This window comes from Nilaparvata lugens, chromosome 11, assembly GCF_014356525.2.
Source record: "Nilaparvata lugens isolate BPH chromosome 11, ASM1435652v1, whole genome shotgun sequence".
NCBI lineage: Eukaryota > Metazoa > Arthropoda > Insecta > Hemiptera > Delphacidae > Nilaparvata > Nilaparvata lugens.
This window is the reverse complement of record NC_052514.1, coordinates 19,742,776-19,768,972: the sequence shown is the minus strand read 5'-3', so window position 1 is coordinate 19,768,972 and position 26,197 is coordinate 19,742,776. Positions and strand designations below refer to the sequence as shown.

General features: G+C 34.1%; 1 protein-coding gene across 6 annotated transcripts in view; it reads right to left on the bottom strand.

Moving 5' to 3' along the window:
* LOC111052434 (muscle M-line assembly protein unc-89-like) overlaps window positions 1–26,197 on the bottom strand; it is a 50,442-nt gene that overhangs the window by 18,461 nt on the left and 5,784 nt on the right. For 5 of the 6 annotated variants that reach the window (XM_039437779.1, XM_039437784.1, XM_039437778.1 and 2 more), the window contains exons 2-7: window positions 24,431–24,532; window positions 22,533–22,684; window positions 21,573–21,582; window positions 19,775–20,099; window positions 1,619–1,898; window positions 234–294 (exon numbers count right to left, since the gene is read on the bottom strand). In XM_039437779.1, the coding sequence (XP_039293713.1) occupies window positions 234–294; window positions 1,619–1,898; window positions 19,775–20,099; window positions 21,573–21,582; window positions 22,533–22,684; window positions 24,431–24,532 (930 nt within the window). Of the gene's footprint in view, window positions 1–233; window positions 295–1,618; window positions 1,899–19,774; window positions 20,100–21,572; window positions 21,583–22,532; window positions 22,685–24,430; window positions 24,533–26,078; window positions 26,188–26,197 lie in introns of those variants that run through there. The other variant, XM_039437781.1, reaches the window with a different exon arrangement.

Genomic DNA, 26,197 nt, shown 5'->3' with positions numbered 1-26,197 from the left:
TGATTCATAATATATAAGATTTGGTAGTTTTGTATGAAATAAATAAACTGTGGAAGCCGTTAATATTGTGAGTAAATGTGCCTCAGAGGCACATTAAGCCTGTGAGAGGAAAAGGTTCAAAATATATTAATACACAAAATAGAGAGTGAAACGATATAAAACTAAGAAGGTCTTTAAACATTGGTTTCCTAAATGGAGAATAATCGATTGTGTAATTTTTAACTATAACTGACCTTGAAAACTTCGGAATCCTTGATAAACTCACACTTTGGGATGAATTTCTGGAAGTTGACACTGAAAAATAAAACAGAAGAATATTTCAAATCTAAAACCATGAGTACAAGAGCTCGAATAAATCTAAATAAGTTGAATCAATCATCAATCTACAACACAATGCCATCATATACTAGTCATACGAAATTGTCAAATAGTACAGTTTACATTTACATTTATTCATTTACATCAACCAATGCACAAATCAAATTCATGATCAGAAAAAATTATATGATTAAGTAATGTGGTTAGACTGCATCTATGAATTAACACAATAGCTACCTTAACCTTCAGTTGAAAAATTATTGATCATTCTTATAATACTTCATACTGTGACGTATTTATAAATAATACAAATACATGAGTATACTCAATGATGTCTTAAAATTTGTTATAAGTGTTGAAAAATGTGAAGTATCTTTATTTGTGGATACTACTCGAGAATCAACATGATTATATACAATAACTTTGTTCCTATTGATTTATAAATGAGAAAATCAGTGACTGAACTTACAAATTGAAATTTTTTCTAATAAGAAAATGAAAACTTCATCACTGTCCACTTCTAAAAACATAATAATAAACATACATATTGAATTTATGGAATTATTTGAATGATTCAATAAGTTACATCATAGTAATTTTCAATTTCATTTTCTATTTGGTACTAGCAGAGAAAACTTTTACAAGATTTTTTCATTTGATGGTACTAGCTGCTAGATAATTAAACAATTTTAACTTTTTTTCGACGACATAGCAATTTAGAGAATTAGGTCATACCGAAAATCAAGTGACGAAGCAGTGTGTGATTAAATTACCTTAACTTTTGGACAACTACGGTATAATATTTCATCAACATTTTTTGAGAGAAGAAGTACAGACTCAGCATATTTTTTCTTCCAATGTCATAATTTTATTATGATTATAGTATTTTATACAATAAATACAACTGGACTGTGTCATGGCAAAAACTTGTTCAAGTTGGCTTATTTTACAGCTCCAACAATTTGTTTGTACATGATTATAATGAAAAACGGGATACACTTCCTACCTTCTTTCACTTCCCTGCCACAAATTTTCCCTTTCTGTTATTCCTAACCAGCCTATTACATTTGAGACCATATTGGTAACGTATTTTCCTCTCTTTTTCAAACAATTTTTTCTTTCTATTGTGTTATATTTATTGTTAACTGATATTGTACATTGTTTTTACTCATTTAATTTTGTGTGTTGCGAATAAATTGAATTGGATTGAATTTGATTGTTGAAAGTTGATTCAGGAATTCCTATAAATCAATTTGTAAATGATTATGATAAAAAAACAGGGTACATGTCTAAAACTTACCCTATGGTTCCTTTATCTTCATCAAGCACCTCGGCCTCTCCGGCCATCATCTCCAAGATCTCATCCTCGGTCAATTCGCGGTTCTCTTTCCTGGCGCGTTGCACGATGCCCCCTCGCACCTCGTTCACGAATTCCTCCTCGCTGCGTTCGGTGATCGTCGTCGTGGTCTTCTTCAGCGATGTCTCCAGCATCATCTCCTCATGCAATGTCACCTCGTCGGTCATCTCCTTGTTGCAGCTCATGTTCTCTCGCGTCATATTCTGGCTCGACTTTGTTTCCACTGAAACAAGATAACAAAATAAAATAATTTGTTTCTTTTTCTATCACAAATACAAATGTTTCACATGAATAGATCATTTTTGATGAATTTTGCTGAATAATTTATATTGTGGAATTTCTTCATAATTCAAAAAATATGTATTTTTATCACATCCATATTTATTAGATTTGTAAACAGGACTGCAGTACTGCAGGACGCCTGGTGTATCTATGCATCACTACAGCTGAAGATGTGTTGGTTTCAACACGAAACTGCAGTCTTGTGTACAAATATAATAAATGTGAATGTGACAAAAATAAAACTCGATTATCTTTCTTTTCTAGAACAAAACAAATCCCCCAAAAGTTAGGCATGACATTAACACAAGTTAATTGTTGATATTTTGTCCGGAAATTTGCATGTTTTTATTGATCTATTTTTTTATTTCTCACTATCATGTTCAAAATCTAATATAGACATATTATGTTTTATGTTTGTGTATTTATATAACTGCTTTGAATTGTATTCAAAAGGAAAAAATAAATTGAATTGAAAATTGAATTGAATTATTGTGTATGGTTTATTGAAGTATATTTATCAATTTATTACACCAACTACAATCACGTGCGGAAAGTCATGCCCAAAACTGTTCTCATTCCAATTTATCAAGACAGTCTAAAATCATACGATAGGTTATAAAAGTGTCACATTATGAATCTAATAATACAAGAGAACAAACACGTTTTGAGATAGGTAATAACATGAACATTGGATAAGAAAGAAATCAGTAACAGTTTTGTTGAATCCGAACGCGAATTTTTCGGGGTAGTTGTTATTGTAAGAAATTAATTAGTAATTTTTGATTGTCATGTTTAGCACGGTCATGTTTCGCTAAGCTATAGTCTATTTAAAACTACATCCGACTTGGAGGGATATGCGGAACAGAGAAAAGAAGGGATTCAGTGGCGGCGATTTTACCAAAGCGGACAGCGCTCTGTAGTCCTTAGTGAGCATTTAACAGCTCATGATATGCATATACGTAGTTTTCTCTGTGAAAGCACTGCATCGACTGAGTCTGATCGACAACTTGGCAACTGTGCTTCTTTATATGACTCAATTCCATCACTGTATGTTTATTATGAGGTTTGAGGACGGATCAAGAATAATGTTTTAAGAGCACAGTAATGATTTGAATCGTAATACCATGAAATGAGTTTCCGAAGGACCAGCTTGACAATTCAAGCAATGAGAGATATAATACAAGACGAAGGGATATTAAAAACAAGGCAAAAAATAATAATATAGTTCACAGTACCTTGAGTCATTGTTGAAGTTCGATGTTTGAGTTGATACCTGAATTCGCGTCCATGGCCATGCAAAAATCGCATAGTTCACGAGCACTGGACACTTTTACTGGTAACACTTGTCGAGGTGTAAACGAAAATAACGATGCCTAACTAATTGAGGTTTATTCAACAAATAATAAAATACTGTCTAGCGACTTTGAGGGAGAGGTTTGAACAACGCATTACAAGAGGTAGGGTGTGACCGATTGCATCTAGCAGAGAAGAGAAAGAGACTTGCTGTAGGCCTACTAGCTACCCCCAGGCGAACTCTCTCCCGGGCAGAGGTATGCGACTAGAGCCCCAGAGTGATAGCACCGCGCAGGCGTATTCTATAGAAGATTACGAAGACTAATTGGAATAATAATTATATTGTTGGCGGGCGTGTGGCGCTAAAATATGAACTTGATACAAAATAAGTGAGCTATTAATTCAGTATGATTATTACGTAACACTGTAATTGACTGATATCCCTCCATTTTTCTGTTCCGCATATCCCTCCAAGTCGGAGGTTGTTTTAAATCGACTATAATGTACGGATCACTTTCAGCGAAAAAGTGTCTGGATTTGGCAAAACATTCAATTGATTAAATTTGTTGAATCAGAATCGATATTGTGCTATTAATTCCATAAAAACAGAGTTTTATTACATTTCACAAAGATAAAACTGCGTTTTTTCAATTACATCTAATTGAATTAAAGATGTAAATTTGAAAACACATTAGACGAAATGAAATGATCCCATTGAGGTGAAATAAAAGCGATAATAATATCTTTGTTATATCTCTTGTATATCACTATAGCTGTGTTCATAGTGTATATCAGCATTTTTACCTTGTTTTTTATTTAATCCCTTATATATATATATTCTGCAGGAAATGCTGAAGAGCCAGTTCAGTACTAAGATTTTCTCTGAAGCCAAACTGTTGCTGAGAGAAAAAGTTGTTACTATCTAAGAAATGTAGAATTTTTTTATAAGTTTTTCGAATATTTTTGATAGGCTAGGTAGTAGAGAAATGGGGGGACGGTAGTTAGTTTTGGACAATCTGTCCCCTTTTTTAAAAATCGGTATAACAGTTGCGATTTTCAAGACATTTGGAAATTTCCCTTCAACTATTGAGAGATTGAATAAGTATGTAATGACCTGGAAAAGATATGTGATATTCTGCTTCAAAATTCTAGCTGTTATTTTATCGTTACCCGAGCTCTTATTCATATCGAGTTTTTTTAACAATTTGTATAAGTTCTTCACTACTAATCGGATACAGAAAAATTGACCTGACATTTAGTTCCGTTTCGAATTCATTTGAGTATCGCTGTATTATATGATCTGTTTTTGGTGGACAAGTCTGGGAGAGTTTTTTAGAAAGTTCAATAAAATATTTATTGAATATAGTTGCAAGACTCTTGATCACAAATCAATGAGCCACCTTCGTTAAGTTGAATCCCATGGCTTCTTTCATTTTCACCAGGTAAGATGGAATGTAATACTTCCCATTTTTTCCTTGGATTTTTAACGTGTAAATTCAGGTTGTCTGAATAGTATTTACATTTTGCATATTTTATCCACTGTTTTACATTATTTCTCATAGTTATGAATTTATTTTTGAGTGTAATATTATCAGGCATTCTTTTATGTAACTTGTACAATTTATCACGTACTGCTATACTGTTTGTCAACCCAGGGGTCATCCACGGTTTTATCATTTTCGGATTATTTCTATATTTAACTTGCTTCACGGATTTATTCAAAATATTGTTCATAATACTATAGAATTTGTCAAATGCTGTATTTGTATCGGTTTTGGCAGCCGTGGTCTGCAGAGTGAATTGTGAAAGTTTATGTGCCCAGGAAAAATCCAATTAAAAGTGTTTCAAGTGTAGTAAATCAGTATAAGTTGAACTATTCTCATATCTTGAGTTCTTTCTGAGCACGATGGAAGTATAAAAATAGTGTGGAATTCTGGTAGGACTTTGTTCTTAACGTAAATGAGTTCGATATCTTGTTTTGAGGTTAAAAGCAAGTAGTTGGACGTAATCCCGAATATCAGTCGGGGAAGGAGCAGTTTGGACTTTGTACTCAACACAATACAACAATATCTATATACACAATACAATTCGAAGTACGTCTGCTACAGCTGGGTGAGAGTGTTCTTATCTCTTAGTTTTGCTTTGTTTATATTTCGAACTGAATGAAAGATTACAGGACTTGGCCCATCTAATGATATCAGCTAGGCCTACTGCAGAATTAAAATAAATATTGAATAAAAATTTTTATTTAGGTACTAATTTGCTTTTAGCGAACAGAATCACCGTGCTTTTCCTTTCATTTCATTTCACCTTTTCTCATGCCTTTCTTTTCAGGAGCTACCTCATCTCATCCAATGCCTTGATAGCTCTCTTGGCGTTTCCTTCATTTCCTATCTTATCTATCCTTTTATTTCTTTCTCATCACTTGAGATCGTGATTCTTACCAAGGGATAGAATGACTAGGACCCGGAATGAATGTGACAAGGCGAGTAGTCACATACATCAAAGCCTAAATAATATGAAGGACGACCTAATTAACCAAGATGTAGCGGAATTGGCAGTAGCGGTTCATGGGATTTTATCAGTGATATGTGATAAGTATTCAAGCGAAGCAATAATAGATTTGGTGCCTGTAATTACGTCCCTTTTCAACAAATACGACGCGGCCATGAAGGTAAATAACGACTTACAACAATATCTCAGGGATATGGCTGAGGAAAATAAGTTGTTAGTAACCTCCTTAGAAGTAGAGAAAAACAAAAGAAAACTTGATTTTGAAGATTCTCTGCATTGCGAAGAATTAACTGATAAAGAAATAGAATCCCTTAAATCGGAAATAAAACTATGAAAACGAGTCAGGCTACATTGAGACAGGAACTAGCAACAAAAAATGAAATTATTCGTCTTCTGAAATCAGATAGTGAATTTCCACCCTTATCTCAACCAGCATCCGAGATAGGTGATTTTATTACACCCAACAAAGTTTTAAATCGAGAAGCTGTACTTCGAATCCACCAGTTCAAACTGAAAATAGATTCGCAGTGTTGGGGAGGAGTGATTCGCGTTTCGCTTTGCCTGCAAACAGAGTTACTGTGAACAGAACGCGGACACGCGAGTCTGCGGCGCCTGTTTCTCAAACGCAGCAAAAAAGGTCTACTAGAACTCGGACTTTCAATATTCAGTTTTACGCTGATAGCCAAGGGAGAGATGTCTATAAACATTTCAGAGATGAGAATCATACACTCTCAAGCATGATTAAACCTGGAGCAGGATTCAGGGAGGTGGTGAAGGAGACTGGTGAGGTGAACGCCAATGATGTGCTTGTTTTTCTTGCCGGCACAAACGATATAGCCTGCAATGAGAGGAAGGAGCTACAATCTGCGCTTAGAAGTAAACTACGCGACCTGCAGAGCCGACGTGGAGGTCATGTGCTGGTGTTCTCGGTGCCTCATAGGCATGACCTGCCGAGATGGTCTGCGATCAACAAGGAAGTCCAGAGAGCAAACAACGAGAACTTCATTCTTTGCAAAAAATTTAAAAATGTTTCATTTGTTAATATAACGAATATAGGAAGAAGATTCCATACATCAAATGGCCTTCATTTGAACTCTTTAGGCAAAAAGTTTGTCTCTCAAAAGATTTTAGAATTGGTGCATCAGCTAGCCAACACAACGGAACTAGTTCTTGACCCAATCCCCTTGAAACACAATAACGTCAATCATTTTTTAGGGCACAATCTGATGAAATAAGATCAAGTAGAAGTGATAGTGATTGTATGAATCCAAACAACAAGGGTTATCCTAGCTTAGAAACAAACAAAAGCAAAACAACAAATTTGAAGAAAATAAAAATGTTTTTAATAAATATTTGTTCTCTAAGATCCAAACTAAATCAACTAGAGCTAATCTTATCAGATAATTCTACTGATGTTGTGTGTATCAATGAGCATTGGCTTAGTAATGATGAAATTAAACTTTATGTTCCAAGTGGTTTCACCCTAGCTGCCTCGTACTGCAGGTCTCCCCCCTCACACATGGTGGCTCATCCATATTAGTCAAAAACTCAATCAAATATAGTTCTATGAATGTTAGTAACTTTTGCGTAGATAAGGTTTTCGAAATATCAGCCATAAAACTCGTCCACATAAAGGTATAATAATAAGTGTATACAGAACACCGGACTCCAATATTCAGGACTTTCTCAGCAAGCTAGAAGAAGTTTTAAATTATATCACTGAGAAATCCTACTCTTTCATTGCAATTGCTGGAGACTTTAATCTTACCATTCTTGAATTACATAGACCTGAAATCCAACAATTTTTAAATGTCATGAGATCCTTTAATCTGTATACGTGCACTCCCTACCAACAGAGGAAAAGCAAGCTTGGACAATAATATATACATGTGTCAAGTCCGAACGTATTGAGTGTAAACTGTATGATCAGGATCTGATATCAGACCATGCAGGTATATTTGCTGATCTCTCCGTAGATATTGTCAGAAATTTTAAAAATAATAACAATGAGACAGAAATCCATAAAAGACGTCTCATTACAACTAATAGGCTTAATAACTACAAAAAATGTCTCTCTAGTTATAACTGGTCATACATATGCAATGTCTGTGATACAAATTCTGTGATGTCTATGTTTATTAATGTTTTAAAGTCCTATTTTGATATACACTGTCCTGTAATTAATTATAAGCCAAAGTCTAAATCTAGTCAGAAAAACTGGTACACGCCTGAATTAAAGCTCATGAGGGAGCACCTAATGATGCTGTATAATGTTGGAAGATAACTAATACTGAAAATGCCAAAGTTATATTTAAGAATTACAAAAAACAATATTGTATAGCTATTGATAGAGCGAAAATTATGGCAAATGATGATGTTATCTGTAAATCCTCTAATAGGAGTAGAGCAGCATGGAAATTGTAAAGAAGGAAATAGGAAATGACTCAGCTCCTCAAAAATTAATATTTCACCAGACATACTCAATGACTTCTTTGTTAATGTGCCAAATACTGTATCCAAAGATCTTAACCAATCTTCGGTGACCTATGCTGAACTATTGCATAATTTTAAGTTTGCTGAGGGTATTAATAGCAGCACTCTTGAATTCTCATTTAAAGTGGTCAAACCTGAAACTGTGATATCCATTGTGAATAATTTAAGCTCCTCAAAAAGTGAAGACTGTTTTGGTCTATCGAATTTTATTTTAAAAAATATAATTGAATCAATTTTGACACCATTAACTCTGATGATAAATATAGTCTTACTCACTGGTCAATTCCCCGATTGTTTGAAACTATCATTGCTCAGCCCAATCTTCAAGAAAGGTGATCGAGAATTACCAGAAAATTACAGGCCAATAGCAATTGTACCTATCATAAGCAAAATAATTGAGGCCTGTATTTTCTATCAAATGTACGAATACTTCTCAATCAACAAATTGCTGAATGTAAACCAATTTGGTTTCAGACCTGACTGTTCAACTGCAATGGCCGTTGAAAAACTAGTCAACTTCATCCTGGATGAGTTTGAAAAGAGAATGGTTGTAGGGGGAAAAATGCTAGACTTGAGTAAGGCTTTCGACATTATACCACATAATATTCTCTGTAGGAAGCTTGAATACTATGGGGTCAGAAACAAAGAGCTTAAATTGATCGAAGACTACCTTAGCAATAGATATCAAATTGTTAAACTTATGATGAAAGATCTGAAGCAAAGAAAGTATTGGCTGGAGTGCCGCAAGGTTCAGTCCTTGGACCTTTTATGTTTTTGGTCTTTGTTAATGATTTTAATGATAATGTACCTTGTTTTTCTGTGCTATATGCTGATGACACCACCATTCTTAGTGCCAACAAGAGTGTAGACAATGTGGTGGACAGTTTAGATGCATCAATTGCAAGTTGTAAAGAGTGGTATAGTGCGAATTGCATGGTTCTCAATGAGGGAAAGACAGAAAATATAATTTTCACACTTAGAAATAACTTAAACGATATCCACCAAACATGTATGAAGCCTGTCAAACTATTAGGCATTGTATTGGATAGTAAATTAAGCTGGTGTAGTCACATTGAGCACTTATGCAAAAAGCTATCAAGAGTCATTTTTCTCTTAAGAAAACTAAAATCCTGCGTTAGTTGTGATACTTTGATTCTTACTTATTATGGTTTGTTCCACTCGCAACTAAACTATGGTCTTAGACTTTGGGGTAATAGTAGTGAGGTGAAAAAAGCATTTGTATGGCAAAAAAGAGCTATTCGTTGTATTGCTGGTTTGAAGAGTCAGGAAACATGTAGGAACAGCTTCATAGATTTGAATATAATGACCCTTCCATCTATGTATATCTATGTCAATTTAATATATGTAAAAAAAAATATGAAATTTTTCCATAGACATAGCCATCAACATGAGTATCAGACCAGACACCGAGAAAACCTAGTAACTCCAAGTATCAGGCTACACAAGTCACACAGAAGTCACAAGTATCAGCAATATATTTGTTCAATAAACTACCTCAATCAATCAGAAACCTGCCATATAAAGTATTTGCGCTTACTGTATCATACTGGCTGAAAAAACAAGCATTTTATTCAATTGAAGAATTTCTCGCCCATGACTTGAGAAGTTTGACGTACCGGTATGGTTTGATGTATCAGCAATAGTTTTTAATAGATGTTTTCTGATTTATACTTAAGTATGTTTTATGTTTGTAATTTATGTTTCAACATGCATACATGTTATGTTTCTTGCATACTTAATGTTTATGACTATTTGACAGCTTATTTAATAATATGCTCATTTTAATTAATTCTTTTTGACTCGACTGTAATATAAGTCTTAATTAGATTAGTGACTACGACCTATTGTACGCTAGTATAAGATAAACTTGTACTGTACTTAATGGCGAATAAAAAACTTGAATCTTGAATCTTGAATCTTGAATCATATAGGAAGTTCAATAAAATATTTATTGAATATAGCTGCAAGACTCTTGCTCACTAATCAATATAGGAAGTTCAATAAAATATTTATTGAATATAGCTGCAAGACTCTTGCTCACTAATCAATATAGGAAGTTCAATAAAATATTTATTGAATATAGCTGCAAGACTCTTGCTCACTAATCAATATAGGAAGTTCAATAAAATATTTATTGAATAAAGCTGCAAGACTCTTGCTCACTAATCAATATAGGAAGTTCAATAAAATATTTATTGAATATAGCTGCAAGACTCTTGCTCACTAATCAATTTAGAAAGTTCAATAAAATATTTATTGAATATAGTTGCAAGACTCTTGATCACAAATCAATGAGCCACCTTCGTTAAGTTGAATCCCATGGCTTCTTTCATTTTCACCAGGTAAGATGGAATGTAATACTTCCCATTTTTCCTTGGATTTTTAACGTGTAAATTCAGGTTGTCTGAATAGTATTTACATTTTGCATATTTTATCCACTGTTTTACATTATTTCTCATAGTTATGAATTTATTTTTGAGTGTAATATTATCAGGCATTCTTTTATGTAACTTGTACAATTTATCACGTACTGCTATACTGTTTGTCAACCCAGGGGTCATCCACGGTTTTATCATTTTCGGATTATTTCTATATTTAACTTGCTTCACGGATTTATTCAAAATATTGTTCATAATACTATAGAATTTGTCAAATGCTGTATTTGTATCGGTTTTGGCAGCCGTGGTCTGCAGAGTGAATTGTGAAAGTTTATGTGCCCAGGAAAAATCCAATTAAAAGTGTTTCAAGTGTAGTAAATCAGTATAAGTTGAACTATTCTCATATCTTGAGTTCTTTCTGAGCACGATGGAAGTATAAAAATAGTGTGGAATTCTGGTAGGACTTTGTTCTTAACGTAAATGAGTTCGATATCTTGTTTTGAGGTTAAAAGCAAGTAGTTGGACGTAATCCCGAATATCAGTCGGGGAAGGAGCTGATTGGACTTTGAACTCCCTGCCACAACATTTGAACGAAAAATTTACCGGTAGTCCGAAGTCAACAGCAGCTGTCCCGTGCATGTACAAGCAACAGGTGTTTGCGCTATAACGAGCTGTTATCTGCGGAGCCCCACAAAATAGTTCTGTTCGCTTATCAGCAATATTGTGCACCTCTCAAGCATCTATAGATATCACCTTTAAACGACCTTATAACTTTATATTGTGTACGAATTTAATCTTGAATTGGATCCGATTAAATTTTACTTTGGACTATCATGCAAAACAATAATCCTAATTAACTATTCATACTAAAGAGTAAATATTCTTTTGGACTATCATATAAAACAATAATTCTAGTTGATAAATACTCATCATTAATATTTAAAGTCGTTTCAGCCTATTTCTCATACTGTCAGATATATTGTATAAGTGTTGTTTTCACATTAGAGCAGTAGATAAGTATTACCCCTACAATGGAAGACAAATTGGACAGAATATTGGAAAAATTGGGAAAATTAGATATTAACATTGGGAAATTAGACACTGGAGAAGAAGGTAGGAGAAGTAATGGAACAGTACAAGAAGGAGATGGAACAAATGAAGGAGGAAATTGGCCAAATAAAACAGAACTTTACTAGCTTGGTAGAAGAAAATTTGGAAAAAGAAAGAAGATTTAATATATTAATTTATGGAATCAAGGATAGCAGTTTCCAATCAATGTGTGAAGAAGTGATGAATGTTCTGCAGTTTTTGATCCCAGATGTGGACATTGGAAGTATAAGGGACATCTGGAAGACCAACAGGAAGAAGGAAAATTCACCAATTATTGTCAAACTAAATTCAATTATTGTCAAAAATAGCATATTAAGAAACTAAATAAAACTCTCACAGTCAGAAAATTTTAAAATGGTGAAAATCAAAGAAGATTTATCTCTGGTCATCAGAGAAAAAAGGAAAAAGTTATTTGCATATATGACTCGTCTTAAAAAGGAAGGAAACCAAGTTAGGATGCTGAGAGATAAATTGAATGTGGACGGAAAATTTTTATCTTTGGTAGAATTGGACAAACAAGGCAAAACTCCATCTGAAGGAAAAAGAGCGAGAAGTGAAGAGGCTTCACCACCTGGAAATAATGAAGTAAACAAAGAACCAACTGGGAATCGGAATGGTAGAAACGGAAATAAAGTACAGGAGAAAGGGGGATTAGAGAGATACTTCAAGAAGAGTACTGATGAAAATCCAACATGGAAACAGGCAAAAAAGAGAATAAATAAAGAGGAGGACAAGAATGAGACACAGAACAAAGATGGAACTAATAAAGATTAGCAATTACATGAAAACAAAAATAGGACTACAAGAGATGGAAATATTTGTAAAAGCAAGATTAATGAGGATAGGAAATATTTTATTTTGGGAACACTCAATGTAAAAACGATGTTTGGAGAAGAGAGATTGATTGAATTTGAAGAGGCGTTAGACGGGCAGGAATGGCACATTATAGGACTTGCGGAAATTCGAAGAAGTTATGAAAGCATGGACGAACGGAATAGCGGTCACTTATTCTGTCATTCTGCAGCTACCCGGGGACATAGAGGTACGGGATTCTTTGTTAACAAGAATATGAAAAATAATATAACACAGTTTATAGGGATATCCGACAGAATGGCGATCCTGAGGCTAACGATAGGTAACATCAAACTATTTATGCCCAGGTGCATGTAAGTGCAACCGATGCATCGGCAGTCAGGAAGAAACCAAGGAGGCCTATCAAAGAATCATCATCATTATCATCTTCAAATTCAGTGAAGAGGCGTATTGTGATACTGGCTGCAAGTCAAGGTAGAGATATGTACAATTACCTAGGTCACTTGTCCGACTACTACGATATTTTTGTGTATACTTTACCGGGAGCTAAATTTAAACAGGTTATTGCAAATGGGATACAATTTATAAAGGATTTGACAAAGTTCGATTACGTGATTGTAATGGCGGGTTCCAATGACTTTGGCAACCATGAGCCATGTGATCTCAATATCCAACAAGGAATGGATAAGCTATTGACATCGGGAATAAATACCAACTTCATTGTTTGTGCAATACCTTTTAGGTATGATATGCCTCACCACAATGATGAAATACATTTTGCTAACGAATCAATCTTCGCTAGAATACGGTCTTATTGTGGAGTATCAAGAGTGATATATGGAGAAGTCAATAATAACCTGCAAAGACACCATTTCACAAGGCATGGCCTGCATTACTCAAAAGGTGGAAAACGTTTTGTAGGAAAGTCTTTGTGCGATTTTGTGACAATTGATAGCGGCATTCTCTCTAAGGAAGTCAAATCAACGCGCTACGACTCACAAAAGAAGCAAACTGCCAAAAAACCAGTTCATTCCATTCAGATGGAAACCAACGTCGATGTGAATGCAATAATCAGCACTGATGATGACTCATTGACGTCAACATCAACGCCACTGATTGGTCGGCCTCGGACGATTCTGCGCGGAGGATCAACTCCAGATGTTCGCCATCATAGAGACGTTATTGCAGCTCATATCCCAGATGTTCCGGAATCCAGTACCAGTACTACTGTGTCCTTCCATGACTCACTCAAAAACTCTATAAACCAATCAGGATTCGATTCAAGTTGTTCATCTGCTCGTGATCAAGTACTAAAGGACGTTGCAGAACTAAATAACATTCCCTGCAGTCCCTCATTAGTAACAGACTCTGTGGTAGATACTAACATTGTGCACAGTCGTTTAAACTCAACAATACAAGTTCAAATAGGTGTAGATTAGACTCATTACCATTAGTTCAATTCCTTGCACAAGAATTGCTTATCTAAATGTTCAAGGATTGAGAGGTAAATTAAATGTTCTCAATGACTTTGTAATTAATGAAGATATTGATATTATAGGTATAAGTGAACATTGGTTGCTTACTGATGAAATCGTATATAGTAAAATGGATGTTTGTATTGCAACAAGTAGTTACTGTAGATTATTACACAAAAATGGCGGAGTTGCAATATTTGTCAGTAAGAATCTTTACTCTCAAAGTCAAGAATTGAGTCTGAATTTTCTATGTATTGAACGTGAGTTTGAGGCCACCTGTACTATTATTGGAGCCAGGAAACTCATTATCGTATCATTGTACAGATCTCCTTGTGGAGACCCAAAAGTATTTTTAGCCAAATTGGAGGAATTGCTTCTATTTTTGTCTAGACGATGCTTTAATGACCATACTATTGTTCTTGGTGGAGATCTTAATTCTGCCTTTGATGTCAATCAGGAAACCTGTCATTCCAATAATTTGAAAAATCTATTGAGACAATTTAATCATCATATTTTCAATACTCTGCCCACTAGAGACCAAGCCTGTCTCGATAATATTATTTCAAACGTTCAACCTGATATGACAAATTCAAGTGTTATAGGATTTTCCTACTCTGATCATGATTGTGTCACGATATGTGTGCCCTGTGGTTCTGTTGAGTCTAGTTCTAACGATTTTGTCACTATTACTTCAAGACCTGTTACTAAAGATAAATTACTACAATTTAATCGGTCTCTGAATTTGGTGAATTGGAGTGCTGTCATGGAAAAGTCAGATGCAAGTGATAAATTCGAATCCTTCCTCAATACAGTTTTATATTATTTCAATCTAACTATCCCTAGAAAGACCTGTAGAAAAAAAGTTTCCCAAGTTAATAATAGAAAGAATTTCAAATGTAAGGCTGACTGGTACACACCTGAACTTAGTAAGATTAAGATTCTGCTCACTCTCTTACATGAAAACTTCAAAAAACAAAAAACCGAACATTCGAAAACACTTTATCTTAGATGCAGAGCACTGTACAGAAATTCATTGGATGAAGCCAAGAGGGATTCTGTTGCATCAATCATTGAATCTTCTAATAACAAATGTAAGAAAGCATGGCAAATTATCAAAACTTTATCCTTCAACAAGAATGTTGTAAACTTATCTACTCCTGAACCAAACAAACTTAATAATTATTTCATTCAGTCAGTAGATGATGTGCACGAGAAGATAGACAAGCCATCAATTACAGCCAGTGCCTTGCTCAATGATAATGTAAATAAAGTGCAAAATAGCTTATTCTTTTTTCATGAGGTGAGTCAAGAGATGATTTTTAAAGTGGTTCATAATCTTAAAGTTTCGAAGAGTGAAGATTTCTATGGTCTATCAAGCTGTCTTCTCAAAACTATTGCTCACTCTGTAGTGCCAGTACTGACCATTTGTATAAACAGGTGTATTACACAGGGTGTTTTCCCCGATGTATTAAAAGTCTCCAAAGTTGTTCCCGTTCATAAGAAGGGCTCAAGGGAGGAACCTTCCAGTTATAGACCCATCCAAATAGTACCTGTCTTCTCCAAGGTTCTAGAGATTGTCATGTATATACAGGTGTATGAATACTTAGTAAATCTTGGGGTACTGTCTGAGCATCAATTTGGTTTTGTGAAGGGAAGATCCACCTCTGACGCCTTTGATGCACTAATAAAATTTGTAATTGAGTCTTTTGAAGACAGGTGCTTTGCTCAGGCTGCCTTCTGTGACCTGAGCAAGGCATTTGACTGCGTGAATCATGATATTTTGCTTGAAAAATTAGCTTATTATGGAGTCAGTGGAAGGAGCCTTAGTCTTTTTAGATCGTACCTTGGCGATCGCCAGCAAGTTGTTTGTGTAGGAAATGAGAGATCTGATCTTGCTAAAGTAAAGTACGGTGTCCCCCAAGGATCAATATTGGGACCACTCCTCTTTGTATTGATGATAAATGATCTTCCTCTCACAATCAACAGCAAGACTGTGTTGTATGCTGATGACACCACTTTTCTTAATTCTCATTCAGATGTACACACTTTACATAACATGACAGCCGATACCTTGGCGGAGGCTTCCAAGTGGATCACAGCGAATGGCTTTAAACTAAACGAGGATAAAACTCAGCTTATGACATTTGGTCTCAGGGACTATACACACAACAATAACAATAGTTTACCGATATTCCATATCAACGTCTTGTCATAAGCATGAAACACTATGACAGCATAGGCTTGAGAATTTACAATAAGTTGCCATTGGATATCAAATGTTGTGACAATATTGTTATTTTTAAAAAATTACTTTTTGAGTGGCTGGTTTTTAAGACCTTTCTATTGTTTGACAGAGTTCTTCGATTCTACTTGATGTAATTTATTATACTTTGTGACTTTAAACTATTGCTTTGACTCTATTATTTTGTAATATTGTATTACTATGACTTTGTCAATTACCTATATTGGTCTACGACAATAAAATCTATTTATTATTTATTATTTATTTTATTATTATTTGTGATTCAAGTTCATGCTCCAACTTCGGACAGCGCATAAGAGGAAGTCGATCTGTTCTACGACATGTTGGATAATCTATTGAGCTCAAAAACAACAGGAGAGAAAGTAATTATATTTGGAGACTTTAATGCAAGAATAGGAAAAAGCAGGCTTGGAGAGAACAGAACAAACGGAATCTACGGAGTTGGAGTTAGAAATGAGAGGGGAGAAAAACTGTTAGATTTCGCACTCTGCAATAATCAAAAGATAATGAACACGTTCTTTGAAGGTCAGTTAGCGGACAAATGGACATGGAAGTCTCCACTAGATACTGTACATGAAATAGATTTCTTTATAGTAGAAAAATCTAATAATTTGATAAAAAAGCTAGAGGTGCAAAAAAGGCTTGACCATAGATTATTGATGGGAAAATTAATAATGCCAAAGAGGAGATATTTTATTAAGAAAAAGCAAATAAGAACAACCGATTTGAATGAGCAAGAGTTTGTCAGGAATCTGAAGAGAGAGATGAGTAACAGAGACCTCTCAGAGAACTGTTCAGTTGAGGAAATATATGAAGGAATAGTAAATTCGATTTCGGAAGCAGCAAGAAGTCTAAACAGAGTTCGTCAGCATGCTGCAAGAATGAGCAATAAATTATCTGAAGAGACAAAGCAGCTGATCGAAGAGCGAGAAAGATTGAATAGAATTATGAACAAATCAGAAGAAGAAAAGAGGAAACCTCAAGAAAAGAAGCTCGGAAAAGAATAAGGAAGGAAATGAAGAATTACGAGGAGAATGTAATTAGAACAATAATGGCCACTTCAGAGTCTACAAAAAGCATCCATAAACTAATAAGCAGTATTAAGAAGAGATGGATACCAAAGTTGGACACAGAAGATGGAACATCAACAACGGAAAGAGGGAGGATATTAGAACAAATTACATTGTTCTATGAGAAGCTCTATGAAGAAGGAAATGGAATGGATAATCAGACAGAAAGAAGGAACACTAGAGAAGAGGAGCCAGAACTTCGAGTGCCAGATATATTGGAGCAGGAAATAAAACAAGCCATCAAGCAACTGAAAAAGAACAAGGCGCCTGGAGATGATGACATTACAAACGAAGTGATAATCTCCGGGTTGGATGTGTTAATGAGCACTATAAAATTACTTTTCAATAAAATACTGAAAGAGAAACGAGTGCCCTCAGCCTGGAAAAGAAGCAAAGTAATAATTCTATTCAAAAAAGGATCTCGCTCGGATATTAAAAATTATAGGCCAATCACTCTAACCTCAGCTCTGTACAAGATATTCGCCAGCATAATCAAGAACAGAATAATCAACAAGATCTACGAAAACCACCCCTCAGAACAGGCCGGATTTAGATCAGGTTACTCTACAGCGGATCAATTACAAGCTGCAAACCAAATAATTGAGAAGAGCAATGAGTATAAGATGCCTTTGTACATAGGATTTGTAGATTTCCACAAAGCATTCGATAGCCTTAAGCACTGCGAAATTTGGAATGCACTGGAGGAGTCGGGTGTTGAAGTGGAAAACATTGAAGTATTGAAAAGCTTGTATGAGGATAATGAAATGTACATCGAGTTGGAGCGAAGAGGAAGGAGTATTAGAGTGAGGAAAGGACTCAAGCAAGGATGTCCATTGTCACCAATCATCTTCAATTGCTGCTTGGACTATGCTTTTCGCCGTTTAAGTTGGGAGAGCAAAGGCTTGTGCATAAATGGCTATCAACTAACCAACTTAAGATTTGCAGATGATGTGATGTTAGTGGCAAAAAGTGCGGAAGAGATGAAAGAAATGTTTGATGAACTTATAGAAGCCAGCAAGAAAATTGGTCTGTGTCTGAATGCAGGCAAAACAAGAGTAATGACGAATTCAGACACAGAAAGAATTGATGTTACAGGTGGTAGAATAGAATATGTCAATGAGTATGAGTACTTGGGCCAACTGCTTTCTTTTGAGAACCGAACGGGAAAGGAAGTGAGTTTGAGGATAAACAAGGGTTGGAAAAAATATTGGGCACTGAAGAAGATATTCAAGGGCGACTTTTCGAATGAATTGAAAGCCAAATTGCTTCTGAAATGTGTTTATCCAGCTATATTATATGGTGCTCAGACTTGGTCCCTGACGGCTCAATCAGACAAGAGATTGGAGACAACGCAGACGAAGATGATAAGGAGAATTTTGGGACTGCGACTGCATCATAGAAGACGAAACACAGACTTACTGAAGCAGGTGAAGGTGAAATACCTACAAAAAAAAGCTCACCTGATAAAATGGAGATGGGCCGGCCATGTGGCAATGATGACAGCAGAGCGATGGGCGAAAATATGCACGGAGTGGATACCACGAGATCGGGCCAGAGGGAGAGGGGGAGAGGACGTCCAGCGTGCCGATGGAGAGACGAGCTCACCCAAAGAGTTGGAGATATGTGGCCGACAATAGCCAGGGACAGAAAGAGATGGGAGAAAATCATCAAGAAATTGTAAATTTGTAAATAGTTATTGAAGTTACTGTCAAGCTGTCAGCACAAAATATCATTACCTCATATGAGAGGCTTTTGTTCTATTTAGAATGTCAATAAAGCTTTATTATTATTATTATGTATTTGTATCATCCACTTCGAGTACACCTATCCATTGAGCCTTTATGTGTTCAGAAACCAAATCATAATCAAGTTTATTGAATTCAGCATTTGTCTAGTCTAACTGCATTGCTCTCTAACTGTACCCATAGTTGGTTATTTTCTTACACTTGCACAAGTTGTTTGTTTATTTTGTTATTTTCTTGTGGAAATAAATATATCATTATTATTATTATTTTATATCACAATATCCCTGTTCATAGTGTTTATTTCAATTTTTAATTTATTTATTTCACACACAATAGCATACAAGTTTGATGCATATTAACGAACGAATATATGCAAACATCATCTATGTTTAAAGAGGAGTCCATCTATGTTTAAGGAGTAGCCTACAAGGTGAAACCAGTACGGAGACCTAAGTTGCAGAAAATATTTATTCAATAAAAACTAAGAACTTACAACCAAATTAAGAACAAGGATTCGTAGAAATTACACACGAAATATAATTTTGTAGATTAGTAAATGATAAAATTAGAGACACACAATAATTATTCTATGATAAAAAAAACTGGAATAAAACTGTGTAGAAATGAAACGATTCTATTCACCTTGCTGCTGAGAGGAGAGCGGCTTCATGATGATTGGCCCATCATCCATGACAGTGAGCGTGATCTTGCCCTTCTTGGCAGGCTCGGCCTCAGGCTGCTGTGTCACCTGCTGAGTCACGTTGGACGACATGCTCCAGGCTGCATTGCGGTCTCCCGAACCAGACCGTGACTTGCTGCCTCGCTGTGGTGCGGGTGACGTCGGTGGCAGCGGCGTCGTGCAAGGGGTCGAGATCTCCTCCACCGCCGAGATGCGACCTGACCGGTTCAGCTTCACCACGAACGACAGCTCAAGGTTCTCCACTTTCTTCTCTATCTCTTCTGGCTCCTACAGTAGCCAATACCATAGAGAAAAATAGAATTAAAATATATATTTATATATACTTATGAAAAAAGGGAAGCGAACAGTATTTCTTTAAAAAATTACTTCCATAATTCAATTACAATGGTAACCACGTTGAAGGGCGTATATGTTGCAAATTTCATTGTTTGTTCAAGCCGATAGTCCTCGAAGTTCTTTTTTGTGATGCAAGTAGTCTTTCTTACTGTGCCATTCATACACTCTCACACGTCCAAGACAGTAATAATAAAAAATGGTCAACAGTAATCGGTTTGAAATAACAGTAAAATTTGAACACAGATGCTTCATACCATGGGATATCTTCTTTACAATACTTTACAACACAGTACGGGTCACAGCCTCACTCAAGCTCTAGTCACTCTATATCATTAGTATTCGAATTTATTTGTTACAATGATAAATTTTCTTTTTATATATTCTGGCTCCTACGATAAAGTGCATTATTGTCTCAAATGAATAAATTCTATAATGATTAGGTGGAGAATTATTCGTTTGAGACAATCACACTTTCTTTTGTATCTATTCTGCGCTTTCTCAGTGTAGGCCTATCTGGAGTTAATTCTATTGTATACACTAAAGTTTTTAATAATCTATAATAGGCATTCCACGAGTAACAAGAAATTAAAAGAGAGAAATATGATTAATAATATAATATAATTTATAATTATAGAGTATATTTTTGCTATAGGGTATAGACAATCAAACAAAGGAGATCTCAAAAATCACTTCACTTATATTTATGTACTACTTTTGTTCAAATTAATAAAAACAATATAAAAACGTGTGGTACCCTTCATTAAAAACTAAAATATTTTAACGACTATTTTAAAGTTTTTAATAAATGGTACCTACTACAAGTTTTTATATTGTTTTCAATAAGGGAGATCTCGTATTTCAAGATGTTTAATCATTCCATAAATTACTTTTATGGTATTCTACTTGAAATTCTTTTGAATTAGGCTATTCCAAAACTGAAAAAAACTGTAAAGAGATATATAAAAATGAACAGTGACATTGTTACTAAATAAGTCTATATCAACATGTGAATTTCTGGATCCAGTAATACGTACGTTGTAACTACTTTGATTTACATTTTTCAATTGATATAACCTACATACAATACTGTTTTTAATATACATTGCATAGTTATTATCATTCGAATCTTTATACTGTATATCACTCTCGTTTAATATTACCATATAATAACGGTAAATTCGAGAATTTCTAATAAATATTCAACTCTAGTCATCAAGTAATTCAACTTGCTAAATATAATATACTACTGATTTATTCATATTGAGTCCTCACAGAAGGATATTGTGAGATGGAATCGTCATCATGGAAATGATCCATTTAAATGATATGTTGAGAATCATTATATACTGGTAGGTACTTACAAAATATTTCAAGAATGAATAACCAATTTGAATTTTAACTCACCTCATCGCCTCTGAAAATAAAATAAAACTGAATTAGAAATTATTTGAGATATTGAGCGAATGAAAAACATAAAATTTATGATAAAACTATATGGATAAATACTATAGCAGAAACTCTAACAATAAAGAATTACATTTATAATAGTGATTGATATGATTCAAAATTAAGATATTTTCCGAATTGTATATAATATGTGGACTAGAACATCGTTTTAATGTTTTCAATTCCAGAAAATACCAATCGCTCTTGTAATATTTTTAGGTATGAACACTGAAGTTTAAAAAATGAAAATTAAAAATGGAAATTTTCATCGAATGATATTGGGCTACTGAAATTATGAATAAGATAAAAAATAACACGATTCACGAATTCTTAAAACATTAATAACGGATACGGTTAACATTTATGGGATACGCTATTAAAAATGTATAATTTGAATGGGAGTTTTTATAATAATGAAGTGACCGCCACAAAATTTTGAAAACATGCCAATTCAACCACTAAGTGAATATTCCCTTGAATCATACTGATGGTTACACACATACTTGATTTGATAAAAATAGCATTTGAAATGCTTCTTTCTCATTGGAATTTATTTTAATTATGATGTAAGCAAGTTCCATTCAACAGCACCTCTTTTACTTGGGTAACCCTTATTGTATTTTTCACTTGGGAAACCGTTATTCTATTTTTCACTTGGGAACCCCTTATTATATTTTTCACTTGGAAAACCCTTATTTTATTTTTCACTTGGGAAACCCTTATACTATTTTTCTTCCAACAGTTTGTAGGAAACTATCTATACTCGATCATGAGTGTATACTAGGAGTTCGAGCTAAATACTTGCACACTGCAGTACGGTAGTTTTTCAACGAAAGAATTAAATAATTTCTAGAATGAAGTTCAGCACTAGATGGAACACAATAATGGAAATAAATTCAAGTATTGAAGAGAACTAACCTGATGAGATTCAAGACTAGCGTATCATTGGATTCGAGGATGGCTCGTTGCGCGTCGAGATGCGTGAACTCATTGGTCGGCACGTAGTTGATTCCTCTCACAATGTCTCCCACGTGGACTCCAGCCAAAGCCGCAATACTACCACCAATCACCTATTCACAAAACACATACATCACTTTATTAATTATGAGCTCAAGCAAAAATATATTCAAGCTCACCGACAATTTAATTAATCTCATTAATCATATACTGAACATTTAAAGATATTATATGAAGAATAAGTAGTATATTTATTTATTTATCCATCATTTACAATCAACTTAAGGACAAAGAAACAGACTACAGTCCAAAACTTTTTTTCATCCCAAACTTCTTTTTATAGGCATAAGAAGATAGCCCATGGTAAATAAATATATTTATTGAAGTTGCTTTCCATGACGAAACACTATATAATAACTTTGTTGAAGTTCTGACACTGTGTTACTAGTAAATATTTGATAAAACACTTACTTTTTTTGGAGTCTTGAGGAATGCATTCACTCCTGAAGAGGAGCTTCATCAGCCTCTGATGAAACGTGTTGAAAAGAAGGCTGATGAAGCTCCTCTTCAGGAGTGAAATGCATTCCTCAAGACTCCAATAAAAAGTAAGTGTTTTATCAAATATTTACTAGTAACACAGTGTCAGAACTTCAACAAAGTTAAATATATTTATTTGCAATCGGGGCCACGCCCCATACAAAGTCACAATCATCATAATACAATCAGGCAAAATACACAAACCCATATCACAAATCCCATGGTATAGGTTGTTCATGTTTCAAATTTCAAGCCGATATTTTGTTAACTCAAGCCGATTACTGTCGACTACTGTCTATTATAACTGTTTTGGCCGGCAGAGAGTAAGAACGGCACAGAGAGAGACTACTATCGTCCTACAGCTTTAAGAGAAACAACTACTGGGACTATCAGCTTGAATTATCAGTGATATTTGCAACATAAACGCCCTAGCGTAGGCCTACCACGGGATATCTACTCATGCTATTTTTTCCATGGTAAAGGATAGGTATCAATAAAATTAAGATTGAGAACTAATTAAGAACTTTAATTTCTGTGAAGTGCTCCCTGAACATGTGTCAGACATTGTCAAGATATGTTTTGATAATTGTTACAAGGCTGTTGCCTATGGTAACATTTACAAAAATTGACAATATAAAATTAAATCAAACTTAAGAGATAAATAATTATTTAACAGTTCTGCATCAATGTTAATCAATTACAGATATCAAAGAAAATAATATAGTATATAATAAGTCATCAATTCACCTAGTGATAAAAATGTTATTTTTTGCAAATCCATGCCTGGAGTAATAAATTGATAGTACTTGAGAATGTCTTTTTCCTTTGGCTACTTTTGAATATGAATAAAAATAGAAATCCAAGTACCCTTTTTAAAATTATTTATTCACAACATGTTTCGGCTAAATAATGCTATTATCAAGCAGCACTTGATAATACTTGATAATGGCATTATATAGCCGAAACATGTTGTGAATAAATAATTTTAAAAAGGGTACTTGGATTTCTATTTATATCCATACTTGAGAATGTATACGGTATTGATACTACGTATAACAATTAGAATTTTGAGTAAGTTTTAATACTACAAATTGAGAATGGTAATTTACTACGGAGATATTCAATTTGAGCACATGATATTTGATCTTCAGAATCAAACAAGTATATCTAGATAGATCATGTCAAAGACCCTGAAATTTATCTAGGTGCGACCAGAAAGCTCTGACACCAGACCTGAGCCAGCCAGGTCATTCGATATTATTACAATTATTATCATCTCTGGATGGATAAGCAAATATATTATAGCTTTTGAGGTAGATTACCTTGACAACAAGGAGCGGAGTGCCGAAGTCGCGACCGCCAGTCAGTCGGAAACCCCACGGCGTGTCACCATCATGGCGAACCAGACGGATTTCGTCACACATCTAGCAGTAAACATTTAGCAATTATAACAAACAAACAATTATGAGAAACAAACAATTTGAATCTTGAGTAAGTTTTAAAACCACAAATTGAGAATGGTAATTTACTACGGAATCCAGAATCTCATTACAATTTGGAAAGATTAGAAACTAAAACTGTTTCAAAATTTGAAAGAGAAATAAATAAGCTTGAATATTTTTGTAGCTAGAATCTTCAACAGGTAACTGCTTTCGACTAATCAATCATTATAATTTACTATCAATCATAAATATTATTTGATTCATGAACATCCTTCCATTTCTATAAATACAATAGAATGGTTGTAATTTCTATTATTAATGAATGGTAGGCCTATCATAGACGTAGGAATTAAGATATTTAATTTCAGCACATAATATTAAATTTGATCTGCAGAATCAAATGGTAAAAATGAAATAGTTTGAATTTCTCATGATAGAATACAACCATAATGATAAAAAATCCAAGTACCCTTTTGAAAACGTTTCAATCAAAACTTGTTCTAAACATTGTCATTTTCAAGTGAGTGAATAAAACTCACTTGAAAATGACATTAATATTGAATCATGCTGTGAGTAAACATTTTTTTAAAGGGTACTTGAATTTTTTATTATTTAATAATTTATTAAGAGTAGCCATAACCAAAAAGTTAAACATAATAATACATGAAGTATAATACATCATATTGTCTACCTACATACACAACATATAAATATATTGTCTATAAATACGACATAGTCAATATTGTGTTATTATTTCATAATGGAACAGTTTTACAACATATTCGATAACAGTGTTGAATTTGTTACATTTTTACTTGGAATGCTGGAAAAATATCTATAAAGTTAAAATTAATATTATTAATATTAATTGCCATGAAATAGATTCAGCGCTAGTTAGTGCAATTAGTTAACTTGATAGTAGTGACTTTGAAATTGAAATTTATTCGACTACAGTACTATACTATAAAAATGCAATTAAAATTAAAATTAGACGAGTATCTAACTCTGGATTTCACTAATCCACTCTAATAAATCATCAAGATCAGAATTCCTTGTCACTGTAGAGGAATTTAATTTTATTAGGTACAGTATAAACACTTTGAGTCTCTATTTAGGCTATTAAAGAACGTGTTCACAAAGAATCAAGAAAATAAATTAATGATACCAGGAAGTGAATATATAGTGATATGACTTCATATAAGTTGATGCAATAAAAATGTTTCAATATTGAAGAAGAGAAAAATAAATTATACATTTAGAAGATTAAGAATATTCAATTAATAATAATCCGAATGCTTGTAGTTTGGATTTTCGAAAGTCGGTTTTTGAATTGCTGAATTAGGTGCCAATTACAGTGTGTGACCTACAACTGTAGCTATTCATAAATATAATGTTTCCATTTATTTTCCAGATAATTATTTTCAAGTCCTCATAAAGTTCTTATAGGTACTCATTATGAAGGTTTGGAGTACATTTTCTAAGGAAACTCCCCTAATTTGTCAATCTCTTTCAATGTATTGGTACCTACCGGTGTTGATTGGGAGGCTGTGGATTCCTGAACAAAGTGAACTAGGAAAACAACATGTTCAAAGCATAAAAAAGTAATATTTTGAATCAATTTTCAAGCCGAAAATGAAAAGTGAAACT